The 17,632-nt window shown below is 51.6% G+C and overlaps 1 protein-coding gene across 1 annotated transcript in view; it reads left to right on the forward strand.

Annotated features, from left to right (window-relative positions):
- The window catches only part of DOC2A (double C2 domain alpha), a 35,116-nt gene that overhangs the window by 8,838 nt on the left and 8,646 nt on the right, over positions 1-17,632 (forward strand). The window contains exons 2-8 of the mRNA XM_044304811.1: positions 1,919-2,176; positions 4,524-4,603; positions 7,898-7,972; positions 8,958-9,067; positions 10,180-10,306; positions 14,697-14,756; positions 16,605-16,762. Coding sequence (XP_044160746.1) covers positions 1,927-2,176; positions 4,524-4,603; positions 7,898-7,972; positions 8,958-9,067; positions 10,180-10,306; positions 14,697-14,756; positions 16,605-16,762 — 860 coding nt within the window. The 5' untranslated portion in view covers positions 1,919-1,926. The remainder of the gene's footprint in view (positions 1-1,918; positions 2,177-4,523; positions 4,604-7,897; positions 7,973-8,957; positions 9,068-10,179; positions 10,307-14,696; positions 14,757-16,604; positions 16,763-17,632) is intronic.

Below are 17,632 nucleotides of genomic sequence, written 5' to 3' on the forward strand. Positions count from 1 at the left end.
CTATATATATCTGTGCTTCACCCTCCTCATCCTGTATGCTGCGCCCCTATATATATCTGTGCTTCACTCTCCTCATCCTGTGTGCTGCGCCCCTATATATATCTGTGCTTCACCCTCCTCATCCTGTATGCTGCGCCCCTATATATATCTGTGCTTCACTCTCCTCATCCTGTGTGCTGTGCCCCTATATATACTGTATATCTGTGCTTCACCCTCCTCATCCTGTGTGCTGCGCCCCTATATATACTGTATATCTGTGCTTCACTCTCCTCATCCTGTGTGCTGCGCCCCTATATATATCTGTGCTTCACTCTCCTCATCCTGTATGCTGCGTCCCTATATATATCTGTGCTTCACCATCCTCATCTTGTGTGCTGCGCCCCTATATATATACTGTATATCTGTGCTTCACTCTCCTCATCCTGTGTGCTGCGCCCCTATATATACTGTATATCTGTGCTTCACCCTCCTCATCCTGTATGCTGCGCCCCTATATATACTGTATATCTGTGCTTCACTCTCCTCATCCTGTGTGCTGCGCCCCTATAATTATCTGTGCTTCACTCTCCTCATCCTGTGTGCTGCGCCCCTATATATATCTGTGCTTCACCCTCCTCATCCTGTATGCTGCTCCCCTATATATATCTGTATATCTGTGCTTCACTCTCCTCATCTTGTATGCTGTGCCCCTATATATATCTGTGCCTCACTCTCCTCATCCTGTGTGCTGTGCCCCTATATATACTGTATATCTGTGCTTCACTCTCCTCATCCTGTGTGCTGCGCCCCTATATATATCTGTGCTTCACTCTCCTCATCCTGTGTGCTGTGCCCCTATATATACTGTATATCTGTGCTTCACTCTCCTCATCCTGTGTGCTGCTCCCCTATTTATATCTGTATATCTGTGCTTCACTCTCCTCATCCTGTGTGCTGCGCCCCTATATATATCTGTGCTTCACTCTCCTCATCCTGTGTGCTGCACCCCTATATATATCTGTGCTTCACTCTCCTCATCCTGTGTGCTGCGCCCCTATATATACTGTATATCTGTGCTTCACTCTCCTCATCCTGTGTGCTGCACCCCTATATATATCTGTGCTTCACTCTCCTCATCCTGTGTGCTGCGCCCCTATATATATCTGTGCTTCACTCTCCTCATCCTGTGTGCTGCACCCCTATATATATCTGTGCTTCACTCTCCTCATCCTGTGTGCTGCGCCCCTATATATATCTGTGCTTCACTCTCCTCATCTTGCATGCTGCGCCCCTATATATATCTGTGCTTCACTCTCCTCATCCTGTATGCTGCTCCCCTATATATATCTGTGCTTCACTCTCCTCATCCTGTGTGCTGCACCCCTATATATATCTGTGCTTCACTCTCCTCATCCTGTGTGCTGTGCCCCTATATATACTGTATATCTGTGCTTCACTCTCCTCATCCTGTGTGCTGCGCCCCTATATATATCTGTGCTTCACTCTCCTCATCCTGTGTGCTGCGCCCCTATATATATCTGTGCTTCACTCTCCTCATCCTGTGTGCTGTGCCCCTATATATACTGTATATCTGTGCTTCACTCTCATCCTCATCCTGTGTGCTGCGCCCCTATATATATCTGTGCTTCACTCTCCTCATCCTGTGTGCTGTGCCCCTATATATATCTGTGCTTCACTCTCCTCATCCTGTGTGCTGTGCCCCTATATATATCTGTGCTTCACTCTCCTCATCCTGTGTGCTGCGCCCCCATATATATCTGTGCTTCACTCTCCTCATCCTGTGTGCTGCGCCCCTATATATATCTGTGTTTCACTCTCATCCTCATACTCACTGATGTCCTGCATGTAAACGAATGCCCTGTATCTAACGCCATGTCCTGTATCTAAGCTCACGTGTGTACTGTGTGTTCGCCTGCAGACGAGCTGATGACTGTCCGCCGAGGAGACAAGGTTCCCATCAGCATCCAGGAGCACATGGCCATCAATGTGTGCCCTGGACCCATCCGCCCCATCCAGCAGATCTCCGACTACTTCCCCAGATTCACTCCATGGCCGGAGGGCACCCCGTCTCCTATCGGGCACCCCGTCAACCTCTCACCCCTGGACATACCGCATCAAGCAGCCGAACAGGTGGACGAGGCTGACGACTTGGACAACTACGACTCCGACGACGGCAGTATGTATCACTGTGATGTAATAACGTGTAACACACGTGTGCGAGCGCGGAGTACAGTCTGTTGCTCTCTGTTATCAGCCATTTCAGGCTGACTGCCGTGTTCTGCGCTGGGATGAGTGAAGTGTAGACACCCCCTGGCCCCGGTCCCCTCTTATAACGCTCCGGTGCCGTTATAAGCTGCACACTGCACGGGGCTATTGGATGTTTTGCGCTTGCAAATTACAGATCTGCAAAACACTGATAGGGTCGTGTGCATTCGCCATTTTGCGGAACGGTAGGGCCAGCCCCTAATAGAACAGTCCTATCCTTGTCCGTAATGCCGACCATAATAGGACGTGCTCTGTTTTTTTGTGTGCAATGGCCATGCGGACAGACGGACACGGAATGCACACAGAGCAATTTCCGTTTTTTTGCAGCCCCATTGAAGTGAATGGTTTCTCAGATATGGTCGTAAAAAACACTGAACAGACACGGAAAACAAATATGTTTGTGTGCATGAGTCCCGAGAAGACCACTTCCGCTTGGCGGTGCTGTCTCTTTATCCGCTGTCTCTCCACCTCCCTCCTCTTCCGAGAGCACTCTAATCAGATGTATTGTGTGTAATTGTGGTGCTGCGCGGCGTCACGTGAGCTCCACAGCCGTCTTACATCGAGGGGCCGGGGGTGTAGATCACATCCAGCACAGTTTGTCTTTCAGTCTCTCACCATTTTTTTTACAATCTCTGCTTGCAGTCAGTGAATGGGAAAATTCTTGTGCACACCGCCATCCGAGCCTAACACGTCTGACAGCTGAGGGTTTGCTACAGTTGCATCCAGTCTAGACAGTTACATCTGCAGACGATGCAAACACCCCTCTCCATCCTGCTGCTTTGTTACAATGTATCAGGATGTCCAGTTCGTGTAGGATTACTGGATATAACTGTAGCAAACCCTCAGCTGTGAGAAGAATCGGGTCAAGTGCGGTTCTGACACCCCCTCTTCTTGGATTAGTCACGGGGGCTGGGAGGGCCACATGACCGCGCTCATACACCCCAGGATCCATACATTTTAGCTGTGATCCTACAGTAAGACTGGGGGCAGGTAAAGCCCCCCCGCGGTCCATCGCGCCCCCCGATGTGACAATGAGCCGCAGCTGCTCGTCCCCTCACTGCGCTCCGACACCTGACAGATGCTGTGTCCGCACCCGGGAGAGGCAGGGGATCAACGCATTCACTTATCTGGTCACAGTTTGCCTTCTACTCTGGCCACATCCAAAGCTGCATTCACTGTTCTGCTCATTGCCTCTTACTGGCAGATGAGGTGCATTGTGGGGGCCGAGGGAAACGGCGTCTGCCACAATGCTGCGCTGCTTACTGACATTCATTTAGGCGTCCTAGCCAAGCTGCCAGGAGAACTGTGACTGCAGCTTTGGATGTAACTGGAGTAGAGGACATGAAAGAATACCAGAAATATCAATGCAGCTCTGGATGGGACTGGAGTAGAGGACATGAAATAGTAGCAGAATGTTAAATATAGGATACAATGTAACTCTATGGAGAGTCAACCTATAAAAAGTGTGTTACACAGAATTACTAATGCAGCTCTGGGTGGGACTGGAGTGGAGGGCATTGCATGGTAACAGAAATATTATTTAGCGGGTCAGAAGGGTCATGGGGAGGGTTAGGGGGTCAGAAGGGTCAGGGGGAAGGTTCGGGGGTCAGTGGGGTCAGGGGGAGGGTTAGGGGGTCAGAAGGGTCAGTGGGGTCAGGGGGAAGATTCAGGGGTCAGTGGGGTCAGGGGGAGGGTTAGGGAGTCAGAAGGGTCAGTGGGGTCAGGAGGAAGATTCGGGGGTCAGTGGGGTCAGGGGGAAGGTTCAGGGGTCAGTGGGGTCAGGGGGAGGGTTAGGGAGTCAGAAGGGTCAGTGGGGTCAGGAGGAAGATTCGGGGGTCAGTGGGGTCAGGGGGAGGGTTAGGGGGTCAGAAGGGTCAGTGGGTCAGGGGGAGGGTTAGGGGGTCAGAAGGGTCAGTAGGGTCAGGGGGAGGGTTAGGGGGTCAGAAGGGTCAGTGGGTCAGGGGGAGGGTTAGGGAGTCAGAAGGGTCAGTGGGTCAGGGGGAGGGTTAGGGAGTCAGAAGGGTCAGGGGGAGGGTTAGGGGGTCAGAAGGGTCAGTAGGGTCAGGGGGAGGGTTAGGGGGTCAGAAGGGTCAGTAGGGTCAGGGGGAGGGTTAGGGGGTCAGTAGGGTCAGTGGGGTGAGGGGGAGGGTTAGCGGGTCAGAAGGGTCAGTGGGGTGAGGGGGAGGGTTAGGGGGTCAGAAGGGTCAGTAGGGTCAGTGGGAGAGTCAACTTCTCACATTATCCTCTTGTCATTTCAGCTTCTCTGGGAACACTGGAGTTTGAATTATTTTATGACCAAGAGAAATGTATCCTCCAGTGCGACATCCTGAGAGCGAAGGTGAGCGACCGGGGGAGGGGGGGGGGCGGGCGAGAAGAGCCCGGGGGGCCCCACCTAAAGACTGCGACAGACGCCAAGGATTAGATACACAGCTCTGCAGACGGTATCACACAGGACAGGATTAGATACACAGCTCAGCAGACAGTATCACACAGGAGAGGATGAGATACACAGCTCAGCAGACAGTATCACACAGGATAGGATTAGATACACAGCTCAGCAGACAGTATCACACAGGATAGGATTAGATACACAGCTCAGCAGACAGTATCACACAGGATAGGATTAGATACACAGCTCAGCAGACAGTATCACACAGGATAGGATTAGATACACAGCTCAGCAGACAGTATCACACAGGATAGGATTAGATACACGGCTCAGCAGACAGTATCACACAGGATAGGATTAGATACACGGCTCAGCAGACAGTATCACACAGGATAGGATTAGATACACAGCTCAGCATACTGTATCACACAGGATAGGATTAGATACACAGCTCAGCAGACAGTATCACACAGGATAGGATTAGATACACAGCTCAGCAGACAGTATCACACAGGATAGGATTAGATACACCGCTCAGCAGACAGTATCACACAGGATAGGATTAGATACACAGCTCAGCAGACAGTATCACACAGGATAGGATTAGATACACCGCTCAGCAGACAGTATCACACAGGATAGGATTAGATACACCGCTCAGCAGACTGTATCACACAGGATAGGATTAGATACACGGCTCAGCAGACTGTATCACACACCACATGATTAGATACAGAGGCTGTATCCAGCATATACTGTAGGTGCCCCACTGATTCCATGGATGAGGTCTTGGGGTGGTCTCTCTCGGGGGCGCTCAGACCCCCGGCTCCGGTAACAATGCAGCAATGTCTTCTCTGTGGCTGCAGATATTGATCGGGTGATTTATCCAACAGGATCAATAATAACAAGCCGCGAGCTGCAGAGTCCGATTATATATAATGGCGGCGCGCAGTCCTGTTGTAGCGGGCAGACTCTGCTAAGGCTCCTGGGTCCTAATGACCCCTCAGGCTCCAGGGCCCCACAGACAGAGGGTCTTCTGGTGCCAGGGGGGTTCTATGGTCAGCTTCTGCTCTCTGGTGCCTGCCCATGGTCAGTGACTGCAGCAGCTCATAGTGGGGGAGACTTGTCACTGGTGTCCCACAGTCACTGGTTTCCTGCAGTCCCTGGTGTCCCGCTGTCCCGTTGTCACTGGTGTCCTGCTGTCCCTGGTGTCCCGCTGTCCTGCTGTCACTGGTGTCCCGCTGTCCCTGGTGTCCCGTTGTCACTGGTGTCCTGCTGACCCTGGTGTTCCGTTGTCACTGGTGTCCTGCTGGCACTGGTGTTCCGTTGTCACTGGTGTCCCGCTGTCCCGCTGTTACTGGTGTCCCGCTGTCCCTGGTGTCCTGTTGTCACTGGTGTCCTGCTGTCCCTGGTGTCCCGCTGTCACTGGTGTCCCGCTGTCCCTGGTGTCCTGCTGTCCCACTGTCATTGGTGTCCTGCTGTCCCTGGTGTCCTGCTTTCCCACTGTCATTGGTGTCCCGCTGTCCCTGGTGTCCTGCTGTCCCACTGTCACTGGTGTCCTGCTGTCACTGGTGTCCTGCTGTCACTGGTGTCCCGTTGTCCCTGGTGTCCCGCTGTCCTTTGTGTCCCACTGTCCTTGGTGTCCCGCTGTCACTGGTGTCCTGCTGTCCCTGGTGTCCCGCTGTCCTTTGTGTCCCACTGTCCTTGGTGTCCCGCTGTCACTGGTGTCCCGCTGTCCCTGGTGTCCCGCTGTCCTTTGTGTCCCACTGTCCTTGGTGTCCCGCTGTCACTGGTGTCCCACTGTCCTTGGTGTCCCGCTGTCACTGGTGTCCCACTGTCCTTGGTGTCCCGCTGTCACTGGTGTCCTGCTGTCCTTTGTGTCCCACTGTCCTTGGTGTCCCGCTGTCACTGGTGTCCCGCTGTCACTGGTGTCCTGCTGTCCCTGGTGTCCCGCTGTCCTTTGTGTCCCACTGTCCTTGGTGTCCCGCTGTCACTGGTGTCCTGCTGTCCCTGGTGTCCTGCTGTCCTTTGTGTCCCACTGTCCTTGGTGTCCCGCTGTCACTGGTGTCCCACTGTCCTTGGTGTCCCGCTGTCACTGGTGTCCTGCTGTCACTGGTGTCCTGCTGTCACTGGTGTCCCGCTGTCCCTGGTGTCCCGCTGTCCTTGGTGTCCCGCTGTCCTTGGTGTCCCGCTGTCACTGGTGTCCCGTTGTCACTGGTGTCCTGCTGTCACTGGTGTCCCGCTGTCCCTGGTGTCCCGCTGTCACTGGTGTCCTGCTGTCACTGGTGTCCCGCTGTCCCTGGTGTCCCGCTGTCCTTGGTGTCCCGCTGTCACTGATGTCCTGCTGTACCTGGTGTCCCGTTGTCCCTGGTGTCCTGCTGTCCCTGGTGTCCCGCTGTCACTGATGTCCTGCTGTCCCTGGTGTCCTGCTGTCCTTTGTGTCCCACTGTCCTTGGTGTCCCGCTGTCACTGGTGTCCCGCTGTCACTGGTGTCCCGCTGTCCTTTGTGTCCCACTGTCCTTGGTGTCCCGCTGTCACTGGTGTCCTGCTGTCAGTAGCTTCCAGTTACCCCTCGGCTGCAGTCGTGGGGCACAGCCTGGCACTGGGCGGGCGACTCCTGGGCTTCCTCTCTATAATCTTCACTGCTCCGAATACATGAACCCTCAGCAGGTTTTACCCGTAATCCCCTGCGGACACATGAAATCCACTAATCCCATTAGTGACACAGATCCGAGGCTCCGCACCAGACCGCGCCATGGGGCCCGACCGGGGGTCCACCATGTGATCATGACGCTGGAAATCTGGATGAAATGTAAATAAATAAATGGGAAAAAACAGGACTGCAGCTTTGAGTGTGACTAGTGACTAGTATATTTATAGGGTTGGTTGCAGCTTTGAGTGTGACTAGTGACTAGTATATTTATAGGGTTGGTTGCAGTTTTACTCTTTATACAAGTACTGATTGTGAGACTCTAGTCACATCCAAAGCCCCAGTCCTTATTTTTCCCACTGCTGCAGCCACCTGACGCGGACAGACACAGCCCACTTGGGATCCCACGATGCGCCGCACGCTGCATCAATAAGCATCTCCCACAGTGCTGTACGGTAGATCGCGGCGTGTACAGGTGCTGAGCCCATAGAGGGCAGCAGTGTGGTGACAGGGAGCGCAGAATGGTTGGTGCAGCTTGGGGTGTGACTGGAGTATAAACATTCAAGATCATTACCTTCTCTCCTCTTTTTTAGGGACTCAAGCCGATGGATTTCAATGGCCTCGCCGACCCCTACGTGAAGATCCACCTCCTGCCGGGAGCCTGCAAGGTGCGGCGTCCATTGTCCTCTTCTTCACGACTATAGAAAGTAGCAGATTGCGATAGGCCCTGTAGGTTGGCATTGCGCAGGTGATGTAGCTGGCACTGCCAGGGATTTGCGATGGCACTTCCCAGTGATGTAGATGGGCACTGCACAGGTGATGTAAGTTGGCACTTTCCAGGGAAGTAGGTTGGCGATGCCAGGGATGTAGTTTACCACTGCCCGGGATATAGGGTGACACTACCCAGGTGATGTAGTTGGCACTGCCTGAAATGTAGGTTGGCACTGTTTAGGGAAGTAGCTGGCACTGCCAGGGATGCCACCAGGATGATGTATGTTGGCACTACAAGGGATATAGGTTGACATTGCCCAGGGATGTAGCTGGCACTGCCAGGGTGAGTCGGGTGATCAGTCATATTTCAGCTGGTCACTTAGCCCTATGCTGCCATGTCCTGCCGACTCCCTGCAGTGCCCCTGCCCATCCTGGCCATATGTGCCCGCTCTGTGCCCTCCCTATACGTTTGTTGCTCTCAGTCCGTTATGCCACGCTGACAATCTGGTAGCGCCACGCACTGAACCCACCGAGCCGCTGCCACAGCACAGTCTCTGGGACTAGATTAATGAGTCTCTCTGGGCTCGCCTATTAAGGCCTTATTTTATGCTAACCTAATAACCTCCATCCAGCAGTGAGCTCCACTAGTCAGGCCTGGATTGATGCTATTAGTAAAGTCTGGCGGGTGATGTTCGGAGTCTACGCTGAAACGGGAAGGACTGACCCGGGCAAATCTGATGAATAAAGCCAGCGGGCAGGGGGTGACTGCTGCCAGGTGCTAGCAGAACCACCAGCCCAGAGGGTCCATGAATTCTTCTGATCTCAGACGGTCCCTGGAATGAGCCCATCCCCCACATTTTCAGTATATAACCGCCCCCCCCCCCTCTATATAATGTACCAGGTATTTACGAGTAATGTGAACGGTGGAAATTCTTCCCTCAGGCAAACAAGCTGAAGACGCGCATAGTGAGGAACACGCTGAACCCCACATGGAACGAGAACCTGACCTACTGCGGCATCACCTCCGAAGACATGGCCAAGAAGATACTGAGGTGAGCGCCATCCGCCAGTGTCATACCGCCATTAACTGGGGGGGGGGGAACCCCAGAAGTAAAATAAAATCACTCAGAATAATTTAGTGGTATATGGCGGTATTCTGTGCACATGTTATTTGGGCACTATATTGTTGTATAATGGGTGCTGTATATGACAGTATTTAGATGGTGGTATTACAGTATATAAACATTCCATTGCAGTATTTTGGGGGTCTGTATAGTGAACTATTGGGCTATCTATGGCGGTATGATGTGGCAGTACTATCTCTGCATTGTCAGTATTATCTCAGCTTTGTATAGCAGTATTATGGGACTATCTATGGCAGTATTATCTCAGCATTATATGACAGTATTATGGGGGCTGTATACGGTGGTATTATAGGGGTTCTATATGGCAGTGCTATCTCAGCCTTATGTGGCACTATTATGGGGGCTGTATATGGCAGTTTTATGAGGATCTATATGGCAGTATTATCTCAGCTTTGTATAGCAGTATTATGGGACTATCTATGGCAGTATTATCTTAGCATTATATGAAAATATTAGCCCAGCTTTGTATAGAAGTATTATGGGTGTTGTATATGGAAGATTTATCTCAGCTGTATATGGCAGCATTATGGGGGCTGTATACGGTGGTATTATAGGGGTTCTATATGGCAGTGCTATGTCAGCCTTATGTGGCACTATTATGAGGGCTGTATATGGCAGTATTATGGGGGCTGTATATGGTAGTTTTATGGGGTTCTATATGGCAGTATTATCTCAGCTTTGTATAAGCTTTGGTTTTATGTGGCGGTATTATGGGGCGATATACAACAGTATTATTTTAGTTTTCTGTTGCAGTATAATGGGGCTATTTATGGGAGTATTTTGGTGGTTGTACGTAGCAATGTTATCTCAGCCGTATATGGCAGTATTATAGGCATTGTATATGGCAGCATTATGACTGCTTTATACGGTCATATTACTGGGGCTGAAATTATGAGAATGTCTAAAAATGGCGCGCAGGGGACCAGCTTTTCCTGTAGCCTGGGGCCCAATTTCCCCTATATTGACTGGATGTCCGGGGATTTCCATCACCCTCACCAGATACCGTTCTGTCTCCTCAGGATCTCCGTGTGCGATGAAGACAAACTTAGTCATAACGAGTTTATTGGAGAAACGCGCGTCCCGCTGCGGCGGCTGAAGCCTGGAGAGAGGAAGCACTTCAACCTCTGTCTGGAGCGGCAAATCCCTGTAAGAACCGAGACGTCCAGGAGGGACACAGCCGGGGCACAGTGTGAACTGCGCCCTAGAGGAGACATAAATATTCCAAATTCATTTACTGGGGGAGGGGGGCACAAACCTTCCGTTTTACACAAGGTAATGTTGATCTTAATCTCAGTACATTGGAAAAGCTGAGTGACAAACAGAATTTTTTCTTTTTTCTGGACAACTTATCCCAAAATCACAGACAGCCAACATCCGTAAAACCATAATAAATGATGAAGATAATAAGTAATACATGTCTACAGCTCTGAACACACCTCATCACCAGCATTTAGGGCTCATGCACACGAGCAGATGTATTTTGCGGAACGAACATACGGAAACGGAATGCACACGGAGTAACTTTAGTTTTTTTTCGTGGACCCATTGAAATGAATGGTTCTGCATATGGTCCGCAAAAACAATGGAACGGACGTGGAAAGAAAATACGTTCATGTCCATAAGGACTTATTCTGAGCTGTAAAGTTATAAAAAAGATAATTACCACCAAAATGATCTAGTCAGGTACCACCAGCCTGAGAAAACTTCCGGACATGTCTATAGGAGGATACGGGATCAGCACAGGCAGTGTGGACAGCTCTTTTAGGAGGACACGGGATCAGCGCCGGCAGTGTGGACAGCTCCTACAGGAGGATACGGGATCAGCACCGGCAGTGTGGACAGCTCCTATAGGAGGACACGGGATCAGCGCCGGCAGTGTGGACAGCTCCTACAGGAGGATACGGGATCAGCACCGGCAGTGTGGACAGCTCCTATAGGAGGATACGGGATCAGCACCGGCAGTGTGGACAGCTCCTATAGGAGGATACGGGATCAGCACCGGCAGTGTGGACAGCTCCTATAGGAGGATACAGGGTCCGCAGTGTGGACAGCTCCTATAGGAGGATACAGGGTCCGCAGTGTGGACAGCTCCTATAGGAGGACACGGGATCAGCACCGGCAGTGTGGACAGCTCCTAAAGGAGGACACGGGATCAGCACCGGCAGTGTGGACAGCTCCTACAGGAGGATACGGGATCAGCACCGGCAGTGTGGACAGCTCCTATAGGAGGATACGGGATCAGCACCGGCAGTGTGGACAGCTCCTATAGGAGGATACGGGATCAGCACCGCAGTGTGGACAGCTCCTATAGGAGGATACGGGATCAGCACCGGCAGTGTGGACAGCTCCTATAGGAGGATACGGGATCAGCACCGGCAGTGTGGACAGCTCCTACAGGAGGATACGGGATCAGCACCGGCAGTGTGGACAGCTCCTATAGGAGGATACGGGATCAGCACCGGCAGTGTGGACAGCTCCTATAGGAGGATACGGGATCAGCACCGGCAGTGTGGACAGCTCCTATAGGAGGATACGGGATCAGCGCCGGTAGTGTGGACAGCTCCTATAGGAGGATACGGGATCAGCACCGGCAGTGTGGACAGCTCCTATAGGAGGATACGGGATCAGCACCGGCAGTGTGGACAGCTCCTATAGGAGGATACGGGATCAGCACCGGCAGTGTGGACAGCTCCTATAGGAGGATACGGGATCAGCACCGGCAGTGTGGACAGCTCCTACAGGAGGATACGGGATCAGCACCGGCAGTGTGGACAGCTCCTACAGGAGGATACGGGATCAGCACCGGCAGTGTGGACAGCTCCTATAGGAGGATACGGGATCAGCACCGGCAGTGTGGACAGCTCCTACAGGAGGATACAGGGTCCGCAGTGTGGACAGCTCCTATAGGAGGACACGGGATCAGCACCGGCAGTGTGGACAGCTCCTATAGGAGGATACAGGGTCCGCAGTGTGGACAGCTCCTATAGGAGGATACAGGGTCCGCAGTGTGGACAGCTCCTATAGGAGGACACGGGATCAGCACCGGCAGTGTGGACAGCTCCTATAGGAGGATACGGGATCAGCACCGGCAGTGTGGACAGCTCCTATAGGAGGATACGGGATCAGCACAGGCAGTGTGGCCAGCTCCTATAGGAGGACACGGGATCAGCACCGGCAGTGTGGACAGCTCCTATAGGAGGATACGGGATCAGCACCGGCAGTGTGGACAGCTCCTATAGGAGGATACGGGATCAGCACCGGCAGTGTGGACAGCTCCTACAGGAGGATACGGGATCAGCACCGGCAGTGTGGACAGCTCCTACAGGAGGATACGGGATCAGCGCCGGCAGTGTGGACAGCTCCTATAGGAGGATACGGGATCAGCACCGGCAGTGTGGACAGCTCCTATAGGAGGATACGGGATCAGCGCCGGCAGTGTGGACAGCTCCTATAGGAGGATACGGGATCAGCGCCGGCAGTGTGGACAGCTCCTACAGGAGGATACGGGATCAGCACCGGCAGTGTGGACAGCTCCTACAGGAGGATACGGGATCAGCACCGGCAGTGTGGACAGCTCCTATAGGAGGATACGGGATCAGCACCGGCAGTGTGGACAGCTCCTATAGGAGGATACGGGATCAGCACCGGCAGTGTGGACAGCTTCTATAGGAGGATACGGGATCAGCACCGGCAGTGTGGACAGCTCCTACAGGAGGATACGGGATCAGCGCCGGCAGTGTGGACAGCTCCTACAGGAGGATACGGGATCAGCACCGGCAGTGTGGACAGCTCCTATAGGAGGATACAGGATCAGCGCCGGCAGTGTGGACAGCTCCTATAGGAGGACACGGGATCAGCACCGGCAGTGTGGACAGCTCCTATAGGAGGATACGGGATCAGCACCGGCAGTGTGGACAGCTCCTATAGGAGGACACGGGATCAGCACCGGCAGTGTGGACAGCTCCTATAGGAGGATACGGGATCAGCGCCGGCAGTGTGGACAGCTCCTATAGGAGGATACGGGATCAGCACCGGCAGTGTGGACAGCTCCTATAGGAGGATACGGGATCAGCACCGGCAGTGTGGACAGCTCCTACAGGAGGATACGGGATCAGCACCGGCAGTGTGGACAGCTCCTATAGGAGGACACGGGATCAGCACCGGCAGTGTGGACAGCTCCTATAGGAGGATACAGGGTCCGCAGTGTGGACAGCTCCTACAGGAGGATACAGGGTCCGCAGTGTGGACAGCTCCTATAGGAGGATACGGGATCAGCACCGGCAGTGTGGACAGCTCCTACAGGAGGAGACGGGATCAGCACCAGCAGTGTGGACAGCTCCTATAGGAGGACACGGGATCAGCACCGGCAGTGTGGACAGCTCCTATAGGAGGATACGGGATCAGCACCGGCAGTGTGGACAGCTCCTATAGGAGGATACGGGATCAGCACCGGCAGTGTGGACAGCTCCTATAGGAGGACACGGGATCAGCACCGGCAGTGTGGACAGCTCCTATAGGAGGATACGGGATCAGCACTGGCAGTGTGGACAGCTCCTATAGGAGGATACGGGATCAGCGCCGGCAGTGTGGACAGCTCCTATAGGAGGAGACGGGATCAGCACCGGCAGTGTGGACAGCTCCTATAGGAGGATACAGGGTCCGCAGTGTGGACAGCTCCTATAGGAGGAGACGGGATCAGCACCGGCAGTGTGGACAGCTCCTATAGGAGGATACGGGATCAGCACCGGCAGTGTGGACAGCTCCTATAGGAGGATACAGGGTCCGCAGTGTGGACAGCTCCTATAGGAGGATACAGGGTCCGCAGTGTGGACAGCTCCTATAGGAGGATACAGGGTCCGCAGTGTGGACAGCTCCTATAGGAGGATACAGGGTCCGCAGTGTGGACAGCTCCTATAGGAGGATACAGGGTCTGCAGTGTGGACAGCTCCTATAGGAGGATACAGGGTCCGCAGTGTGGACAGCTCCTATAGGAGGATACAGGGTCCGCAGTGTGGACAGCTCCTATAGGAGGATACGGGATCAGCGCCGGCAGTGTGGACAGCTCCTATAGGAGGACACGGGATCAGCATCGGCAGTGTGGACAGCTCCTATAGGAGGATACAGGGTCCGTAGTGTGGACAGCTCCTACAGGAGGATACAGGGTCCGCAGTGTGGACAGCTCCTATAGGAGGATACAGGGTCCGCAGTGTGGACAGCTCCTATAGGAGGATACAGGGTCCGCAGTGTGGACAGCTCCTGGAGTAGAGAATGTAGATTCCCTTATAGATTGTAAGCTCTTGCGGGCAGAGTCCTCCCCTCTCTACCAGTCTGTTAATAGTTTCTTGTTTCTTGTATTTTGATATGTGTGTAACACGTCTGGATGAACAGCGCCAAGAAGCTTCTGCCGGAGAGATGGGTATAAACAATGTAATATGAATATGCTGGACTGTCCCTTTAAGAGGGTGAAATGAAGCAGTATATTATATATCATTACTGTTATATAACTCCTTCTTCCCTTCCTCTCTCCGCTCTGTAGTTGTCCTCCCCTTCTTCAATGTCAGCTGCACTCCGGGGGATTTCTTGTTACCTGAAAGAGGTGAGACTCGTGACCAGTGACTACTACTCCACCATCTTCTAAGTACTGCTCTGGAGGCTTTACATCCAGGAGCTGATGTGATAGCCCCCATTACTCAGTGAGCCCCCCTATTACTCAGTGATGCTCCTGTATTATAGACAGCCCCCATTACTCAGTAATGCTCCTGTATTATAGATAGACTCTATTACTCAGTGAGCCCCCCTATTACTCAGTGATGCTCCTGTATTATAGACAACCCCATTACTCAGTAATGCTCCTGTATTATAGACAGCCCCCATTACTCAGTAATGCTCCTGTATTATAGATAGACTCTATTACTCAGTGAGCCCCCCTATTGCTCAGTGATGCTCCTGTATTATAGATAGCCCCCATTACTCAGTGAGCCCCCCTATTACTCGGTGATGCTCCTGTATTATAGATAGCCCCCATTACTCAGTGATGCTCCTGTATTATAGATAGCCCCCATTACTCAGTGATGCTCCTGTATTATAGATAGCCCCCATTACTCAGTGAGGCCCCCCTATTACTCAGTGATGCTCCTGTGTTATAGATAGACTCTATTACTCAGTGAGCCCCCCTATTACTCAGTGATGCTCGTATAGATAGCCCCCATTACTCAGTGATGCTCCTGTATTATAGATAGCCCCCATTACTCAGTGAGCCCCCCATTACTCAGTGATGCTCCTGTATTATAGATAGCCCCCATTACTCAGTGATGCTCCTGTATTATAGATAGCCCCCATTACTCAGTGATGCTCCTGTATTATAGATAGCCCACATTACTCAGTGAGCCCCCCCTATTACTCAGTGATGCTCCTGTATTATAGATAGCCCCCATTACTCAGTGATGCTACTGTATTATAGATAGCCCCATTACTCAGTGAGCCCCCCTATTACTCAGTGATGCTCCTGTATTATAGATAGCCCCCCTATTACTCAGTGATGCTCCTGTATTATAGATAGCCCCCATTACTCAGTGAGGCCCCCCTATTACTCAGTGATGCTCCTGTATTATAGATAGCCCCCATTACTCAGTGAGCACCCCTATTACTCAGTGATGCTCCTGTATTATAGATAGCCCCCCTATTACTCAGTGATGCTCCTGTATTATAGATAGCCCCCATTACTCAGTGAGGCCCCCCTATTACTCAGTGATGCTCCTGTATTATAGATAGCCCCCCTATTACTCAGTGATGCTCCTGTATTATAGATAGCCCCCATTACTCAGTGATGCTCCTGTATTATAGATAGCCCCCATTACTCAGTGAGGCCCCCCTATTACTCAGTGATGCTCCTGTATTATAGATAGCCCCCATTACTCAGTGAGCACCCCTATTACTCACTGATGCTGGTATAGATAGCCCCCATACCCCTCTCTTCCTACCTGCCTATCTCTCCTGTTATCCAGCTTTTCATTATAACGCCCCCGCCCCGTAGCTTCGGTCTGTCTCCTCCACATCTCTCTTTATTCCGCTTTCTATGCACTCTTTTTCTCTAAGTACCTGCGGGGGTTGGGAGCCGAGTCAGAGCGAAGAACGGGGAGATAGACAATGACAACGTCTGCAATGTCCCTGAACCTACAGCAGTATATATGTACCGCACTGTGCTTGGAGCCACTCACAATCTAGAATAGAGAATGTCGGATCTGGTTCTGCAGCTCCGCTCCATGAAGTGAATGAGGCCGAGCTGCAATACCACACGCTACCTGAGGACAGAGGTGGTGCTGTTTTTTTGAAGAAACACCCTTTATACTTTCACCAGCTACTATTTAATAATTCCTTAAATAAAAAATGTGTCGAGGCATCACTTTTATAGAGTAAGTGAATGTCCCCTTCTTTGTGTCCTCAGCTGGAGCGCTGCCAGGAGTGGGAACTGGAGGAACGAGGGAGGATCTTTCTGTCTCTCACGTACAGCACTGAACGCGGGGGGCTTGTCGTGGGCATCTTGCGTTGCGCTCATCTCGCTGCTATGGATGTCAATGGATTTTCAGATCCTTATGTCAAAACGTAAGTAGACACGTAGTTATTCCTTCTATGCCCTCCGAGCAATAAGATCCACAGAGGTGTTCCCACAATGCACCAGGCTACATCTTCTATAGCTTCATCTTCATAGAAAATTTCTTGATAAGAAACTTTTTGAAAAAGGTCAGCATCAAAAAGTGTTGAAAAATAAATCATGGGACAGTTGTGCAATAACTTATGACAGGAAGACACGTGGTAAGATATCTATAGATGGCTTGGGGTGGAGATTCTGGTTCTACAGATCTTGGTTCATCTCTGCCTTCCAGTCTTAGATTATGACTCCATCTGGACTGTCACTCAGATAATGACAGGTCTTCACTTCCAGCTGTTCTTCTTTCTTGGATCTTCACTTTGTTTTTGTTTTTCCCCCCTCCTCCTGATTATAGTAGTATTTGGTCTCCAGTCCCTTCACATTTTGGCTAATTTCTTTAACAGTCCTTCTTAACTCTGGTTCCTACTATAATTAGTTTTGTGTAGTTGTCTTAGTTTCTAACTTGGATCCTGACTCCAGCTTCTCCTTTGGCCTCATCTCCAGTCATGACTTTACTTCTAGGCATATTTTATTTTTGGTTTCTTGAGTCATTTCTATCCTCATATTGCTCTTCCTCGGGTATCGACTGCCCTATCTTTACTTTTTGCTTGATGATCTTCTCTTCCTCTGGTATCTATCACTCTATCGTTACTTCTTGTGTTGATCTTCTCTTCCTCTGGTATCTCACACTATATCATTACTACTTGCTTTAATTGTCTCCTCTTCTTATGGTATCTAGCGCTCTATCATCACTTCTTGGTTCGATGATCTCTTCCTCTGGTTTTATTGCTCTGTCATTACTTCTTGGCTCAAAGATATTCCCT

Source organism: Bufo gargarizans, chromosome 8 (genome assembly GCF_014858855.1).
Source record: "Bufo gargarizans isolate SCDJY-AF-19 chromosome 8, ASM1485885v1, whole genome shotgun sequence".
Taxonomy (NCBI): Eukaryota; Metazoa; Chordata; class Amphibia; order Anura; family Bufonidae; genus Bufo; species Bufo gargarizans.